This window comes from Micropterus salmoides, unplaced genomic scaffold (assembly GCF_014851395.1).
Source record: "Micropterus salmoides isolate LMB-PRFRI ecotype aquatic unplaced genomic scaffold, ASM1485139v1 Ms_hic_scaffold_17, whole genome shotgun sequence".
NCBI classification, from domain to species: domain Eukaryota; kingdom Metazoa; phylum Chordata; class Actinopteri; order Centrarchiformes; family Centrarchidae; genus Micropterus; species Micropterus salmoides.
In genome coordinates, this window is record NW_024040817.1 from 29,879,217 (window position 1) to 29,896,216 (window position 17,000).

Genomic DNA, 17,000 nt, shown 5'->3' on the forward strand with positions numbered 1-17,000 from the left:
TCATATGTTTCAAGCAGGAAAACATCAGATAATAATAGACCTTCCAACACCAATTAAACATCTGCTACAAGACAGGTCATTAATCAGAGGAATCCTCTATCCACCATGTCCTCATGGAAACAGCTATTCCAGGCTGTGTGTGTGTGTGTGTGGCAAGACAACAGGTTGGATTTCTAGCTTCTGACAAGATTTAATGTTACAGCATGTAACATTATACTGCTTTCCACACAACTCGGAACTCGAAAATGTCCGACCTCCTACTAGAAAAAGTGCAATGGAAAGTCATTCAAAGTCGGAGTTCCTACGTGTAAACTCAAGGAAATCCATCGAAGAAGCAGCTGTCTGACATCACACAACAATGGCAGCAGCAATGAAAGCATACATAGTAAATGGTAAACCATCAACTAAAAGGCAACATAAAGTACATCTGCCTGTATTAAATACATACTATCATTTACACTGGGGATGCTGGGAACATGTCCCCACCCCATTTTGAAAGGGCTGATTTTGTGCCCATCACTTTTTGAAAGCATTTGTTAAAAATGTTCTGAAAATAGCTGGCACCAAAAAAAAATGACAATGACAAACTGACAAATGAAAATGGTGTAAGAAAGGTATATTTATTTGCACAATAAGAAAACATGCAATGCAATTTGAAAATATAGAAGAAAGAAATGTACATGCGTATCGTCACGCTCCAAATCTGAGCCCTTATGTCCCCACCACTTTTCAACACAAAGTGATGCCCTTGACGGTCAGCCATGTTTTTTGTTTACGTTTGGCCTCTTGCACCTGCAACTTTTACTTAACAGGCTCTACTCTGCTTCTGATTGGCTAACCCTAACCCCACCCTAACCCTAACCTAAAACAACTTAACCAATGGAGGCAACGAGTACTAGCTATTCAGCGGCAGAGTTGTCGAAAATCTGGTGGGGCACCTGGAACGCTTGGAGGTCGGACGTTTCCACTGGGAAATTCTGCAGCTCTAGATCCTGTCCATGTAGTGATACCTTTGTCAAACTAACCAGTTTTTCCAAACAATTTGTCTCTGTTGCAAAGGAAATCTTGGTTTTCGTACAAATGCAGATGGCTTCAAACTCGGCATGACGAGAATATTTTGATGCGACTCCTGGTGTATCTGCCATTGCTAGCGCATGCAGAGCAGCTGAGCGCTATTGTGTTGAATCAAGTGCGCATGTGTGAGAGTTTCACAAATGTACTGTTAGCATCAACAGATGCACCTGTTAAATCTGCTCTGCTCTGTCCAAAGGCCCGACGTGTTTAAAACATGTTTTGTCTGGTTGGGCTAACAGCAGCTCCATCTCTTCCTAAAGGTCAATGTTTTATTTTCTTAAATGCTGTGAGAAAGAATATCTTCAGCGCATGTTCATTTTTTTAATGTTTGTATCTCACCAGCCTAGATTCATCATCACTGAATATTGCCCCAGTGGAAGCACAAAAAGATACTGTCCTCTGTGAAAGTATGAGTTTCTGTGACACTGTTTTAACCACAGATCATCAGTCATTATCAATATAGAGCTCTCTTCCCACTTCTCTCATATGTATGTAGTGTTTTACTGTTTGTGTTTTACAGCTCTACCCGTCGCTGTGCCTTCTGACAGGCAGCCAGCCGCCAGATGAGCTGAGGCACAGCGACCGATCAACAGAGGACACGTCCAAGCAGCTGACAGAGGCGCTCCATCAGAAAGCTGGCCTGCCTGCTGAGTGTGCAGAACAGCAGGGATGCTGAGGCACATTATATGATGCTGCTCCACTTGGTGGATACTCAGATGCTAATGCCGGCTGTGGTAGCGTCACACTACCTGGCCATGTGCCTGGCCCATGTGTATCAGCTCCTCACTCTGCTGCTAAAGGGGACCTTTGCAGAGGCACTGAGGTCGGATCAGGTCTGGCATCGTGTCTGCCTATGCTCTAATGAATGAGAACTAGGTAATCCAGAGCTGCGGTGTGATCACTCCCTTTACATTTACATCTACCTTTAGGGCATTTAGCTTACTTATAATAAGCACACTTGAGAAAGTGAAAAAGTAATAGATTGCTGTCGGTAGAGTAAACCCTCATAATTGCTAGGTTAGCCAATTGCTGACAGACAGCAAAGAAATAGGCCGGGAGCTCGTTCCACCACTGCGGCACCAGAACAGAGAAGGGGTGGGTTCACATGGGTAGATATCCTTTATCCTACTTTATCCTATGTATATATTTTATTTCATTTGCACAGTTAGTATTCCAAATAAATACAAAAAGATTAAAAAGTACAGTAATACTGCGGTAAGTATTTGGATTCCTGTGAGAGGCAGCTAACCCACCTCCCCCAAACCAACACATTCTCACCTGCAACTTGGATGCTTGGTCAAGACCCCTTGGTGTCACTTTTTAATGCCCTGGGGTCAAGTTGGCAATAATAAATATGGAACGTCTGGTCAAGTTATCAAGACTAAATATGTGACCTTTAATTAGACTTTCAAAATAAAACTTGTTGTGAAATGGCATGTGGTTGAAGTTGAGAAGATCACAGTTTGGTTAGATTTGGGCACCAAAACTACTTGGTTAGGTTTCTGGCCTGTCCATACACCCCAACCACCTCCTTACTTGGACCTTTCTGTTATTCACACTAGTGCTGTGTCTCAGTTAGCGCCCTTCCACACTTCCACTTGCTATTTTGAGTGCATAAGAGCTTTCACACTGAGAAATATAGCAAAATGCAGTGCACCATGAGTACCCAGCTGGAGCACTCACAACAGTCAAAAAGTTGAGTGTGGAGCGCTGGACACTTCTCACCTTCATTGGTCGCCATCTTGGCTACGTAGCGGAAGGGGAGGGACCACCATTGTATTTTCAAACTAGTTAAAATGGCAACAGATGAAGCAGCAGCGGTTGCGATCATGTACATTCATTTTTTATTCATTTGTAATGAAACTGAATTTAAGTCATGTATGAAAACAAGCCGGTGGATATTTTGTTGGTGTTGTATTTTAGTGCATTAGCATGAAATGTGTTTCTGTTTTGTCCAGCCCCTTTACATACTACATGTTGGGATTACATTTGATTGTACAGGCGTACCCAATAAAGTGGCCAGTGGGTGTATTTTGCAGTTTTATGTGCACTGTCTCAACATCAAATCAAGAAGTGAACATTTCTAACAGAGCACACTGTTTGTTTTACTCTGATGAAATCAAATATAAGACGTTTTACAGGACATGCGTGTTTATTAATATGTATCATATCATACTCAAATCTCAACAAGACAATAATAGGAGAAAACCTATTAGGGTAACCTATAAAACAAGCTAACCTAAGGGATTCAACAGCAGGCAATTTCTCAAAGAATAATCTGCATTTGCCTTGGCATTACAGATTTCAGTGTTTATGCAATGAATGACTTTTCAAACATTCCTAAGACCTTCCCCTTTTTCACATTTCCTTTTTGGAAATAAGACATTGAGCCTGCAGAGCCTAACCCTCCTGGATACAAGAGCCCCATCTTGTGGAGCTTACAAGCCTGCTGGAAACAACTGACTCCCTGCAAGTCCATAAGCCTGTCTGCAGTGCAGGTTTCCACACAGACACTGAGCTTATCAAACAGTCAGGAGTCACACTGATGCATGTGATAGTAAATCGAATGGAGGGCGGGGGTTAATAAAACCTCCTGATGTAACAAGCATGTTAAGAAGGTGTACACAAGTACAATTTTGCTTGAGTACTTAATTGTTAAGATTCAGACTGATAAAAAAGATATAATCTTATGATGTGTAATTATGGACTCGGGTAAGACTTTCACAAGCTACCCAACAGTAGCTAAAGTAATAAAAAATAAGCTCCACCTGTACAGCTTGAATCAATGTGATGTCCACATTAATAAATTCATAATAATAAATTAATAAATTCACCTTTCTGTGCTAATACTTTTACTTCAGTTAACTTTTGAGTGCATGACTTTTATTTGTATTTCTACACTGTGGTATTGCTACATCTATTAAGTAGAGGATTTTTGTCCACCACCCCTCCCTGCCTTGCTCCCCCCATAAATGATGTTCTAACATAACTTCTACCATGTACCATGACATGAATTTAAAGCTTTACAAAACTGGTAAAAAGCTGGTTTTGAATACACCAAAGAAATATCTGGCTGTAAGAAAACACCTTTGCAACAGCTTGTTTACAGTAAAGCTGATAACGCCTCTCGTTTAACCGCCACTATAATGAAATCAAGGCGTCAGGCCCTGAGATGATCGTAGTACCACACACTGTTGACAGAGGTGTTAAAACACAAGCTTCCACCCATAATGATTTATACCAGTGACTTGGGGTGTTGTGGTACTTAGATTTCACTTAAGATTGTTTTTTGTAATAATATAAAAGACCCTCTGCAGATGCGTTCCATCTTGATGTTTAGCAGCATGACTCTACGCCTGTCAGCGTTCTGCTGGTCAGAGGGTCGGTCCACCACTTTGGTCCAAACTTAAAATATTTTTTTAATACTCTTCCTCTAGCGCCATCTCCAGGTCAAGATTACTACTTGGTTTTATGAAGAAATACCTGCAAAACTAATGGCATTCTCATCAGCCTGGGCTGTAGCATTTAGATGGTGAACATGGTCAACATTATACCTGTTGCTATCAGCAAGTGAGCGCCTCTAAGATTTTGTGTGCCTTTTTTTCACCTGTAAGCAAATAAACAAGACTAGGACCGAACCTAGTATATTATGGCTGGACCATGTATGGTCAATGTGCTACGAGGACGTAATTGAGTGTAGCGCGTTATCCGCCCATGTATTTAGGTGGGCAAAGCACTTCTTTTCAGTGTATCATCAGAATCAGCTCTTTAAAAACATCCTTCCACTGCAGGTTATTTGGATGAATAGCTCATTTGATTTATCCCTCAGAGAAAAGATGACCAGGCCACACAGAGCACAATTAACCCCGCTGACATCCCTGCTGGCCTGGTACACCATCATACTTTACATCAGCTCTTTACAGGAGTCTGTGAATCAGTTACTGCTTCAGGTTGATTGCACCTTTGCCTTAGTGAGCAGACAGCGCAGCATGTATTCGGGGAAAAGGCTCAAAATGGCTTTTCTCTGTTTAACACCTATATCGTTGGCCATTTTAACAGACCGGCTTTACTTTTTTTTTTGGCACCAGAGCGCTGATGTCTGTGACAAAGTTCCCTGATGATTCTTCTAACAAATTAAGTGTTTCTCACATTATGAAAAATAAATAGACTGAATTATCTTGTGATTTTATTACTTTGCAGGTCTGTCAAATACGTCACCTTTGCAGGTAGAAAACCGTAAAATCGTCAATATTTTTGCAAAGCATGTAGTTTCTTAAACAAAGCTCTATGGGAACAGCAGGTTTGCTCATTAAAAATATAAAACTATCCATGTTTCAAGTTATTACTCAAGTGTTTTACGCCACCATAAAATTGCAGTATTAAACTAGCCCACATAAAGACAGTTAAAATGAGTCAACTGCAACAGTAAACAAAGCATTGTCGCTGTAAACAGACTCCCCAGCAAACAGCTCAGTGACAAAAGTACTCAGTTTATTATAATGATCAATAGTTGCCACATTTGAAAGTTATCAAAGGAAGGAATGAAGGTGGGATGCAGCCTGTAAAACATTACTACTTACACATAAAAAGAAACCTGGGTGATAAAAAATATAGCAAATCTTGAAGGACGCCCATTAGATGTTCCATCTCGTCATTTTTTCTGTGACTCAGTCACATCCTCCTGAACCTACAGCAAGCCCTGTCTCTTCAGATCCTCATAGGTCTTCTTGTTGACCACATTTCCACTCGAGTCCTCATACTCTTCCTGAAAAACACACAAGTCATGGAATGAGCATGTACGTTAAAACAAGCATTATTTCCCAGTCAGTTGTCCTGATTCCATCCCTATAGGCTCACCTCCGTGTCCGGCTGCCACCGCTCTGATGCCTTCTGGGACTTCAGCTTCGCCCACACTGGAAACACAAAAACGCTTATTGAAACCAACTCCAAAAATTCTTCAAAAGCCAGATGTTCATAACAAGCTCAAGAAAAAGACACTTACAAGAGACAGCGTCCTCAATCTGTGTGACGTTGGCAAAGTGAGCGGTGTTGGGGATTCCAAGGCAGCGCATACCGTGAGCATGCCTCCATTCCTACACAACAAAACCAACACAAAACTCACTCCAGTGGCAGAGTACACACCTAACGGCATAAGCAGTGTACTACGCTGGTGTATTTTGTTGATTTGATAAGATGGCAGTAGTAATAATGGCTCCCTGATAAAACAACAACATACCGCAAAGTGCCTCTGGAAGGCTTTGGGTCCCCTGTAAGTGTAGTTTCCACAGATCTCACAGTTGTAGTTGATGTTCAGCCCATGGAGTTTATAAAGCCAGTATGGAATTGGCTGGAGGGAATAAAACAGCAGTCAGCAAACACACAGTAACAAATGTGCAGCACATAAAAACAGAGGGGCGTTTAGCGAGGGTTTCACAGGGCCAGTCTGAATCAAATTTAAGACAAATTCAACCCAAAAATGTCAATAAGGAAGTAATAAAAAAGGGTTTTAAATAAGCCCCTTTTCCACTGCACAGTACCAGCTCGACTTGGCTCGACTCGCCTTTGTTTGGTTTTCCATTGTAGAAATGTTGGACCTGTACCTGCTTCCAGGTACTTTTTTTCATATCACCTCCGTCGAGTTTCAAAGCGAGCTGAGGGATACTAAAATGTGACGTGAAAACACGACAGACTGCTGATTGGTCAGAGAGAATCGTCAATATTCACTGCATCATCACTGCTGCGCCAGACAGAGGCCAGCAACAGAAAGTTTTATATTTTACAGTTTTCGTATGGAATTTCATCACTAAATCCACTTCTGAGAAGTTCTGAGGTGAGAAATCAGCTGTGTAGATTTCAGATATTGACAGTTTTATGGAAAGTGATTGCAGAACAAAAATGTGCTTGAAAGTTTTCGGAGCTGAGGAGCTACGCAAGTGGCTGCAGGGGAAGCCTGCGGCAACCCTTGGGAGGAGCTGGCGAGGCCAAACCGAGTCGAGACGAGCTGGTTCTGGCAATGGAAAAGCGGATATATACAGTGGGTACGGAAAGTATTCAGACCCCTTTAAATTTTTCACTCTTTGTTTCATTGCAGCCATTTTCCAAAAATCAAAAAAGTTCATTTTATTTCTCAGTAATGTACACTCAGCACCCCATCTTGACAGAAAAAAACAGAAATGTAGAAATTTTTGCAAATTTATTAAAAAAGAAAAACTGAAATATCACATGGTCATAAGTATTCAGACCCTTTGCTCAGTATTTAGTAGAAGCACCCTTTTGATCTAATACAGCCATGAGTCGTTTTGGGAAAGATGCAACAAGTTTTTCACATCTGGATTTGGGTATCCTCTGCCATTCCTCCTTGCAGATCCTCTCCAGTTCTGTCAGGTTGGATGGTAAACGTTGGTGGACAGCCATTTTCAGGTCTCTCCAGAGATGCTCAATTGGGTTTAAGTCAGGGCTCTGGCTGGGCCATTCAAGAACAGCCACGGAGTTGTTGTGAAGCCACTCCTTCGTTATTTTAGCGGTGTGCTTAGGGTCATTGTCTTGTTGGAAGGTAAACCTTCGGCCCAGTCTGAGGTCCAGAGCACTCTGGAAAAGGTTTTCGTCCAGGATATCCCTGTACTTGGCCGCATTCATCTTTCCCTCGATTGCAACCAGTCGTCCTGTCCCTGCAGCTGAAAAACACCCCCACAGCATGATGCTGCCACCACCATGCTTCACTGTTGAGACTGTATTGGACAGGTGATGAGCAGTGCCTGGTTTTCTCCACACATACCGCTTAGAAGGCCAAAAAGTTCTATCTTGGTCTCATCAGACCAGAGGATCTTATTTATCACCATCTTGGAGTCCTTCAGGTGTTTTTTAGCAAACTCCATGCGGGCTTTCATGTGTCTTGCACTGAGGAGAGGCTTCCGTCGGGCCACTCTGCCATAAAGCCCCGACTGGTGGATTGCTGCAGTGATGGTTGACTTACTACAACTTTCTCCCATCTCCCGACTGCATCTCTGGAGCTCAGCCACAGTGACCTTTGGGTTCTTCTTTACCTCTCTCACCAAGGCTCTTCTCCCCCGATAGCTCAGTTTGGCCGGACGGCCAGCTCTAGGAAGGGTTCTGGTCGTCCCAAACGTCTTCCATTTGAGGATTATGGAGGCCACTGTGCTCTTAGGAACCTTAAGTGCAGCAGAAATTTTTTTGTAACCTTGGCCAGATCTGTGCCTTGCCACAATTCTGTCTCTGAGCTCTTCAGGCAGTTCCTTTGACCTCATGATTCTCATTTGCTCTGACATGCACTGTGAGCTGTAAGGTCTTATATAGACAGGTGTGTGGCTTTCCTAATCAAGTCCAATCAGTATAATCAAACACAGCTGGACTCAAATGAAGGTGTAGAACCATCTCAAGGATGATCAGAAGAAATAGACAGCACCTGAGTTAAATATGAGTGTCACGGCAAAGGGTCTGAATACTTATGACCATGTGATATTTCAGTTTTTCTTTTTTAATAAATTTGCAAAAATTTCTACATTTCTGTTTTTTTCTGTCAAGATGGGGTGCTGAGTGTACATTACTGAGAAATAAAATGAACTTTTTTGATTTTTGGAAAATGGCTGCAATGAAACAAAGAGTGAAATATTTAAAGGGGTCTGAATACTTTCCGTACCCACTGTATATTTGATAGGTACCGCATCAAAGAGGTCCAGTGATATATTGCACAGAGACAGAATAAAATGTCAAAATCAAACAGCAATTAGCAGATGCACCAGTATCATGACTTTTAGTCCTAAGTTGGGAGTCAAGCGCCAAATAACACTGATTCCCATGAGTCTCATAATGCAACCAACAGTTTCCAGCATTATAAAAGCTCACATCATTAAAGCTCCATGCCCCTACAATGTAATGCAGCCTCTCTGTTGTAAATGTCTCCAAACCCAACCTGCGATAACCCTGATGACATCACTGTGACATCATGGGGGGTTTATTCTGTCAGACTTGAAAACTCTCCTTAAAAGCCACAGAGGAGCCGTTTTGCCAGACTGTGCGTTACTGTCCCTGACTAGTAAAGAGATATCTGTGTAAAATATGTGAGGTGCCCCTTTAAAGATCAATTGCAGGCTGAAAAGCAGCATTTCCCCACAGCTCTCTGGTTCAAAGTTTCAGGCCTGTTTCACCTCTCACCACCCCGATACCACTAATGGGTGCAGTCAGAGGTGTGCTGTAGCTACACCCAGCAGTGATGTAGAGTGAACTTGTATATCACTGCAGTGAGGGGAGACGTTAAGAGACTGGAGATCGGCAAAAACTCTGGTCACCACATGACCATATTTAAAACTTCTGAATGCAAAAATCAAGGTTTTTAGTGAGGACTAAAGGGTTCAGATCTGGCTATTGCTTACAGCTAAAACGTGTGGAAAATGTGCATTTTCTAAATTGTACTCTAAGATGATTTGCCTCTGTAATTTGGATTTAGTAATCTCTAAACTAGGGCTGAACAATTTAGAAAATAATTGTAATTGCTACTGTACCAAAAAAGATGTTTTCTTATGTCTGTAGAATATGGTGTGTAGGAAAGGACATCTCTGCAGCACGACAAGATTTCATTTTAAATGGTATTTTGACACATTTTGCCTTAAACAAATATAGACCTCCACTGATCTGAAAATTGCAGTAGGCCATATTGCGACTTTGATAAGATTTTGGATAATTGTCCAGCCTTACTCTAAATTAATCATTCAAAAAGAAATGTTTGAAGATCAATACATTTTGACTGCTGACAGGAGGAAAAGCACAGGTGTAAATAATACAAAGAACGATGGCTGAATTCCATTTAGCTGCTTCTGTGTCAGGGTCCTGCCATTATTCATGCTGCCGCATTGTCACGTCTTACTGGGAAAGCTGCGTTTACCTACTTTAAAATGTCAAAATGTCTGCTGTGAAGAAGGCCTTCAGATGCTACATTTTCTTTTTGTGTTTATGTTGTTTTTACTGCAAAGTCAAGCCTGCAAAATGAACACTGCTCGGTTATGTTATCTGCATGGTCATCTCAGCACTGGCAACCATCTGCAACCAAACTGTTGACTGTTCTGTCATTTTGATGTCACTATTTTTGCAGTAAATGTTCTACACTGTGCCTTTGAGTTTGATTGACTTAATTTAATCAGCTAATAAAACCTTTCTTATTCCTTTAAATTTCATTCAGGGTCTGTTGTCATATTTAACTCACGTGGCCGATGCTGACACGGTCACACAGCCCACTGAGCCAGATGACCTTGCTAATTTTAAGACACGGCGGTGTAGGTGCAGTTCCTACACTCCACCATCACCGGTGACTTCTTGCAGCTAAAAACTCCTTAGCTAAAATTTTTGAATGTTGTATTTTTGTAACTTTGTACAGAAGGGCTTCCACACCTTGCCGTCCCAGCCCAGCGGCAGGTTCTTGGGGTTGTAGATGATCTCGTTGTCTTCGTCTTCGCTCTCGCTCTCACTGAGCTGCTCCTCCTCCTCCTCCTCGCGCTCCTCTCCGGTCCTGGCCTGCTTCCTCTGGACGTTCTCGTGAGTCAGCTGCCTCTGCTCCTGTAACCACAGGCAGCATCGACAGCCGTCATTAAAACTGTCGTACCTGGGAGCGTGCTGACCACAGCGAGCTGGATAACGCTTTCCTTTAAAATGTTGGATCTTACGCTTCTTTTATGATTTTAATAAAAAATGAATTTCACAGCAGAGTTAGCCTCCAGATATATTCACTCACCCCGAGGGTCTCCACATATTCATACACTTGAGCCTCTAGGAAGGCAATTTCCTTGTTCCGCTCGGTGTCCCTGCAGAAGTGATGGATGGAAATTGTTATGAGGTATGTAATCAACAGTATCATAAGACACTGTCAGTATTAGACTGAATTTTTACCACCCACTTACTTTTTAGGTCCTTTGGCTTTTGGATTCTTGGCAAACAGTGAAGGGTCCAGTGATTCCAGGGATTTGCCTTTTGTGCTGAAGAGCCTCTGAGCTCTCTCCTCCAGAGTCCTGCCCAACAAACAGCCACACATTCAAGCAGTTCTCCTAACTGCATGACACGCTCTATATGTCTGAAATCGTGGTGCACATTCTGTTATTGATATTAATATATCTATTCCCACGTGCTTGCTTGCAGTGTGAATGAGTCTTGCCTCTAAGATCAGTGGTTCCCAACGTCGGTGCCATGTCACCCCGGGGTGTATTAAGGACCGGGCGAGGGGAAGATTTAGTTCCTCTCTTTTTAATTCTACATATTAATAACGTTTTGTCACAAAACAAGGCGAAAAAGGCAAACGTAATAAGAGCTGTTATAGTAATGCAAGGTGCGTTTGTTTTCTAGGTGCACAGCAGTCAGAAATAATAAATGTCAAGCGCCAAAAAGATCTGTCCGTTTAAGCAGAGTTTAAAGAAAGACTACATGCTGATACATCTCAAGCTCGGCGGAATGTTCTCGAATATCCAGTATGTCTGACAGCGGGTCAGACGTGGTCATTTTCATGTGCTGTTTTTAGACAGACAACAATGGAGGAAGTGGCATCCAAAGAGTCAAACCCCTTCTCCTTTTTTTTCGGTGCATTTGGTAATCCTTTGTTTTTCTATCAGCTTCTTTCATCTTTTGAAAAAACCCCTGCACTGTTCAGCTGTGTATTACATTCCAGTTTCTGCCCTGCATGGTAGGCTTGTTCCGATTGGATTGCTTATCGACGATTGACGGGATGATCGGCGATTGATTTTTCATGCGCCGATATTAAGGCAATTTTCACTAACTCATCATCGGAACTAAGAGAAAACTAATGCACTGAAGTTAACTCTGAGACGATATCCATTTTCTTAACAATGCAGTCAATGTCGGAGACCCACCTCCAAATAAGTTATAAGCAAGCATGTGTAAGGAGCCCAGCTAATAAGGATACGTTAACGTCAGAATACGGCTGGGTTGTCGAGGTTGACACGCTCCTGCTCCCCACCGCGCACGTGCGGCGCCACAGTTATACGGTAATTCTGTGGGAAACACTGTACTGTGCATTTACAGACGTTTCTGGTGGTTTCTCTTAAAGCTAATAAGCCTATTTCTCAGGTAGCAATGATCAGACGATATGAAAATTGAGAAGAACACACAGACCTCCTGCATGGTGGCTGTTGTAGCCATCCTTATCAAGATCGACCACACCACTACTTGACGCATTGTGATCGACTACACTGCTGGCAACATCTCAGAGTACCGAGAACTTGCGTTTAGTGTTCCTCCTGATCAAGTTCACTCTTAGAAACTTGCCCCAACGCAGGAACTGTGACAATGGCCGCACGTTTCCTGCAGTGAAAGGCCACTAATAGAGTGCGGAAAGACTCGAGAACAATAACCATTGTATCTCATTTTGGGTGAAGATCAAGAATGGGAGGGGGCACTTGCAAAGTTAACCATATGAATAATGTTGTGCAATACTAAAATGATAGCTGCTTTAATGTTATGTTTTCTGCTGACAACCATGCTCACCCCCCACACTTCAGTCCCAACGCCATGAGAGCAGATTTCAATCTGTCCAGACCCAAAGAAGCCAACTCCTGTGTAAAAGAACAGAAAAACACATCAGAAGAAGCTTGAATGAGCAACCTTAGTACTAATATTAAATGCCAAATCTTAAAGCATGACCACTTAACGTCTCACCTCCCAAGAGGAAAAGGCAGAGAGGTCCAGATGAGCTCCAGCATGTGTCAAAGCACTACTTGTCTCTTTCTAAAGTCAAAATGAATCACATTAAGAAAAAAAACCCATCAGGTTAGATAAGATAAATAACCACAACTGCAACCATCAGGACATATAAAGAACGTGCCAGGAGAACTCACAGGCCAGCCAGGAAAGGTTCCGTTCTCCCACTTTTTCTCAAAGTCCAACAGCACTTTGCCATAGAGCTCGTTCTGGTCCAGCAGAGGTTTGACCCGGTCTGTGTAGTCCTGTAGATACTCCAGCAGCATCTCCAAGTACCTGCACAAACAGCCACCACATCAGGTTAATCTCCACATTTATAGGTGTTACTTTTATTACCGGAGACATCCATCATTCCTACTGGGCGAGATGTGTTCATTTTTGTTGTCCCAAGTGTTGGATATACATTTTCTACTTATGTGTTAGCAGTCAGTTCTGATGGGAGTAAGCACGATGGACCTACTTCTTGTACTCAGCATTCTTCCTGTCCTTGGGGATGTCAAAGAGCTGATCGAATGAAGACAGGAAAGAGATGTACTCCAGTTTCTGTAGAAAGAGATGGCATAGAGAGTGTTAAAAAACAAAGCAGGTTCACTTTAGACGTCACAATTAAAAATTTGCAGCCTTTTAAAGGATCATAACCTCAGCTCCCTTCAAGTTGGTGAACTTCAGGTAGCAGTCGTGGAGATCGAGGTAGCGGCCGTATCCTTCCTCATCAGTGAACTCCACCAGGTCTGTGGAAGATAAACAGATTTACTCCATCGTACAGATCTGGGGCCTGTCTCACAAAAGCAGATCAGTGTGTTAGCCGGCTAACGCCAGTCTTAACTAGGTTATTGTTAAAAGGGGTAGATGCATGGGGTGTTGCAGGAGGAGATCTACTTGTATAAAAATATTATTTTGCCAGCAAAATATTACTGGGACACTACAGAGACATTTAATATCCAGGAATTGAAATCAACTACACTGCTAGAGGACCCTGAACTATAAATAAAAAAATAAGGCGAGTTTATATTTGATTTTAACATCTTGCTGTTTGTTAACTGTGTAAATTAACCACATTTACTTTTATATTGTATTGGATTTAATGTTGAACAGGGGGTATTTTTTAATAAAATACACATTAAAGTGACAATAGTCATTTTCTTCAATCATAATTATTAGAACTCTTAAAATACATTGTACAAAGTGTTTGCTTGAGCCAGTTGAAAGCGCAGACTGATCAAGGTGGGAACCACCTCCACCTCAAAGCCCTGACTCCTGCCGTGAGACAGAGCCTGTTAAGATGAAATTGTAACCCATGTTTAAACCGCATTTCGACCTACTCTGAGCTTCCTCGCTGGGGTTGTCTCTGGCCTTCATCAGCTCCTCAAACTCTGCAGACATGGGAATGGAAATCTACAAAAAACACACAATGGCGTTATTGTTAATATTCTTTTTCAAAATGTTTAAATAGTCTAATTTAACCATTTACAAGTTAAGAGGTTAAATACCTCATTTGGGTGTTTTCTGTGAAACTCCTTTATCTGTTTCAGTCTGTTGTAAAACTCTGCAAACTCATTGGGTCCCGAGATGGCAGCAAGTTCGTCTTTTCTCATTCTGTCAACATGAAAAAGATTTGTTCAAAAGTAAGAGGTTAAGTGACAATTCTGCATGCAATACTCTGCAACAGACACAATTACGTAACTTCTGTTATTATGAGTAAGGTGCCTGTTTCCAAGCAATGTTCGTGAAAAGTTGCAGCTCAAAGTACCATCATCTCTAAACAACAGCTGTAACCTTTGGAGAAAGGTAGGTATAGCCACCTAAAGTGGAGCAGGTTAGTATGTGGAAAAGACTTACCCATCTTTGTCTTCATAGGAGTCTCTGAGATTTGCGCTCACTTCCATATACCTCTGTCAAAAGACAGACAGACTGCCATTGTATTCATGTTTGACATTAAACATAGATATGAACTTAACTCACTGAACCGCAGAACTGACTACTGTCCTTCAACCTCCAACATCTAACAGTAACATCACACTGTTGTTTTGTTTTCCAGCAAAGTTTGACTCAGGAGCACCTCTATTGATTGCAGTACACAATGGAGTGATTTAAATGTTTACAGTGTTTGCATCTGGTTGCCAGTGGACGTTATAGGTCACATTGATTATTTATGAATATATCATGAAATAAATACATTTAACTGATACATTTTAGGATGGAACTTCTTTGCCATCCTGAGCGTTACCAGCGGAGACATGTAGCTACGTTGTTTGCATTCAGTCCTTAAAGTAGTTAACATTTCTGTAAGTACGAGCTAACGTTAGCCAGCCGGTGCTAGTCGTTTGAAACAAACCCAAGACTCTTGTTCAACGTTAACTTACATCCAACATCGCTCGTGTTCGATGGTCAGAGTTAATCTGTTCCCGCAGCTGTCAGAAAAAGACATAAGATACATTTGAAAACGTAAGTTGCAGATGTTTGCGGTACTGGTTAGCAGTGGTGCTAATGCTAGCATTCAGCGGACAGCTTACCGTGGACTTCTTGTGTAGCATTTCTTTTGATTTAGCATCCATTAGCCTCTCTTTCTCTTCGTGATAGCGACGCTGTTGCTCTAAAATAGTCTCCATCGTGTATAAATGTGTCGAACGTTTACTAAAGACAAGATAAGAGTTCTAACTAGTTGGCATAAAAGACTGAATCCGCCACTGCCGAATCTGTTACGTTTGTTTTCAATGGCGCATGTTGAGCAGCTAACGTCCGTCACTGAACTCGGCAAACGGAAACGACGTCCAGTTAAAAGGTTCCGCGGTCGACACAATCCATGACCAATAGTAATTCCAAAATATCTGTTTACAAGAGAAATAAAGATACTGACACAATTAGAAGGTGCTTGATTTAGTTATTTAGGTTATTTATAGTGTTTTAAAGCTACTGTTCATTTCAATGTATTAAACTGTCCCAATGTTTTAGACGAATTTAATAGTGGGGTAGCGATCAACATCTGGACCTTGCTTCCTCACAGCAGCAGGTCACTTTAGCACAGACATCCTTAATAACTCTATTGCTGTAAAAGGGCTCCGAGCATCCCAGTACCAGGGGCTGTAAATCATTAACATCTAGAAATCCTACTGCACACTTCTCAAACAGCATGGATGGACAGCCTAAATTATATTCCTCTTTTTTGCACTTCCTTTGTAATCTACACTATCATCAAAGCCTGCCTCAACGCTTCAGAGAGCACACATTTTGCGCGGACTCGCGTGGGAGCGCGCACGGAGGCGGTCTGATTTGTCAAGCTGCGGCAAACAAAAGAACAAATGGGAACTGAGGAGTCTCTGCCTCAAGATAAAATACTTACTATGCGTTTGATGGAAAAAAAAAAAAAAAAGGTAAAACGACTAAAGTTTTTTTCCGTTATTTATTCAAAGCCTACAGATTTTTTCTGAATGTAGTTTATTTTCCATTTCATGACCATGAAATAGGCAAGGCCAGGTGTGCCACTTTTGAGTCCATGTTGTACTTCTTCAAGGGCAAAGACTGAGCAAAAAACACCAGCAGGAGAAGGATATAGATTACAGATACAGAAACAGAAAATACAACAAAATAAAATATTACGAAATGGCATTCAAGAGGTATATACATTATATACACTATTATAATAAACTGGCATATATAATGGATGACGGACATTGCAATAAACATGTGCTTTTCGCATGAGCAAATATAGCAGATGTAATAGGTCCAGTGAGGTAGAAATGAGAACGAACTTCTTAGATTGAAAAGTAGTTCTGTATATTCACAAGTTCCTCTTTTAACTACTGTCTGGCATTATTTGCCTCACCCGTGTTTATCTTGAAAACCCAACCACAACCGAGAGCGCGTGCCCATTGTGGCTTTTATTTTGCCAGCTAAAAGCGGAAACGACGCGTGCGGAATTCCAGCTACCTTGACTGTCGCGGTTTGGCACATTCTCTCAGTGAAAGCAACGGACGGAAGGCAGCGGACAGCCAGTGTGACGGATTACGGAATATACCGTGGACATTATAACACATTTCTCCTGCCGCCGAGCGCCCAGCCTGCTTATAAAGGTGAGCCGCCCGTATCCTTCTCTTAAGATTAAACTCTACATAGAATAAAGGTCTATTACGTTATCTTCTAGAAGGAGGGGGCGGCGGCGGTGGTGGTTGGGGAAGAGAGGAGGGGGGGGGCGTCCATTCTGTCTATTGTGC

The 17,000-nt window shown here is 41.9% G+C and overlaps 2 protein-coding genes across 2 annotated transcripts in view; one reads left to right on the forward strand and one right to left on the reverse strand.

Moving 5' to 3' along the window:
- Window positions 1-5,544: 5,544 nt before the first annotated feature.
- sf3a3 (splicing factor 3a, subunit 3) lies at window positions 5,545-15,534 on the reverse strand. Its single transcript, XM_038725274.1, has 17 exons — window positions 15,303-15,534; window positions 15,153-15,200; window positions 14,629-14,681; window positions 14,280-14,385; window positions 14,112-14,184; window positions 13,429-13,520; window positions 13,250-13,332; window positions 12,927-13,065; window positions 12,748-12,816; window positions 12,577-12,644; window positions 10,983-11,090; window positions 10,817-10,886; window positions 10,477-10,641; window positions 6,311-6,421; window positions 6,077-6,167; window positions 5,932-5,987; window positions 5,545-5,839 (listed from the first exon to the last, which is right to left on the reverse strand). Exons 1-17 carry the CDS (start codon window positions 15,396-15,398, stop codon window positions 5,762-5,764), a joined length of 1,506 nt encoding a protein of 501 aa, XP_038581202.1. The 5' UTR covers window positions 15,399-15,534; the 3' UTR covers window positions 5,545-5,761.
- A 1,175-nt stretch (window positions 15,535-16,709) lies between these two features.
- Window positions 16,710-17,000, forward strand: part of LOC119908097 (ubiquitin-conjugating enzyme E2 E2-like) — a 67,501-nt gene continuing 67,210 nt past the window's right edge. The window contains exon 1 of the mRNA XM_038725838.1: window positions 16,710-16,859. The gene's annotated coding sequence lies outside the window, so the exon portion shown is untranslated. The remainder of the gene's footprint in view (window positions 16,860-17,000) is intronic.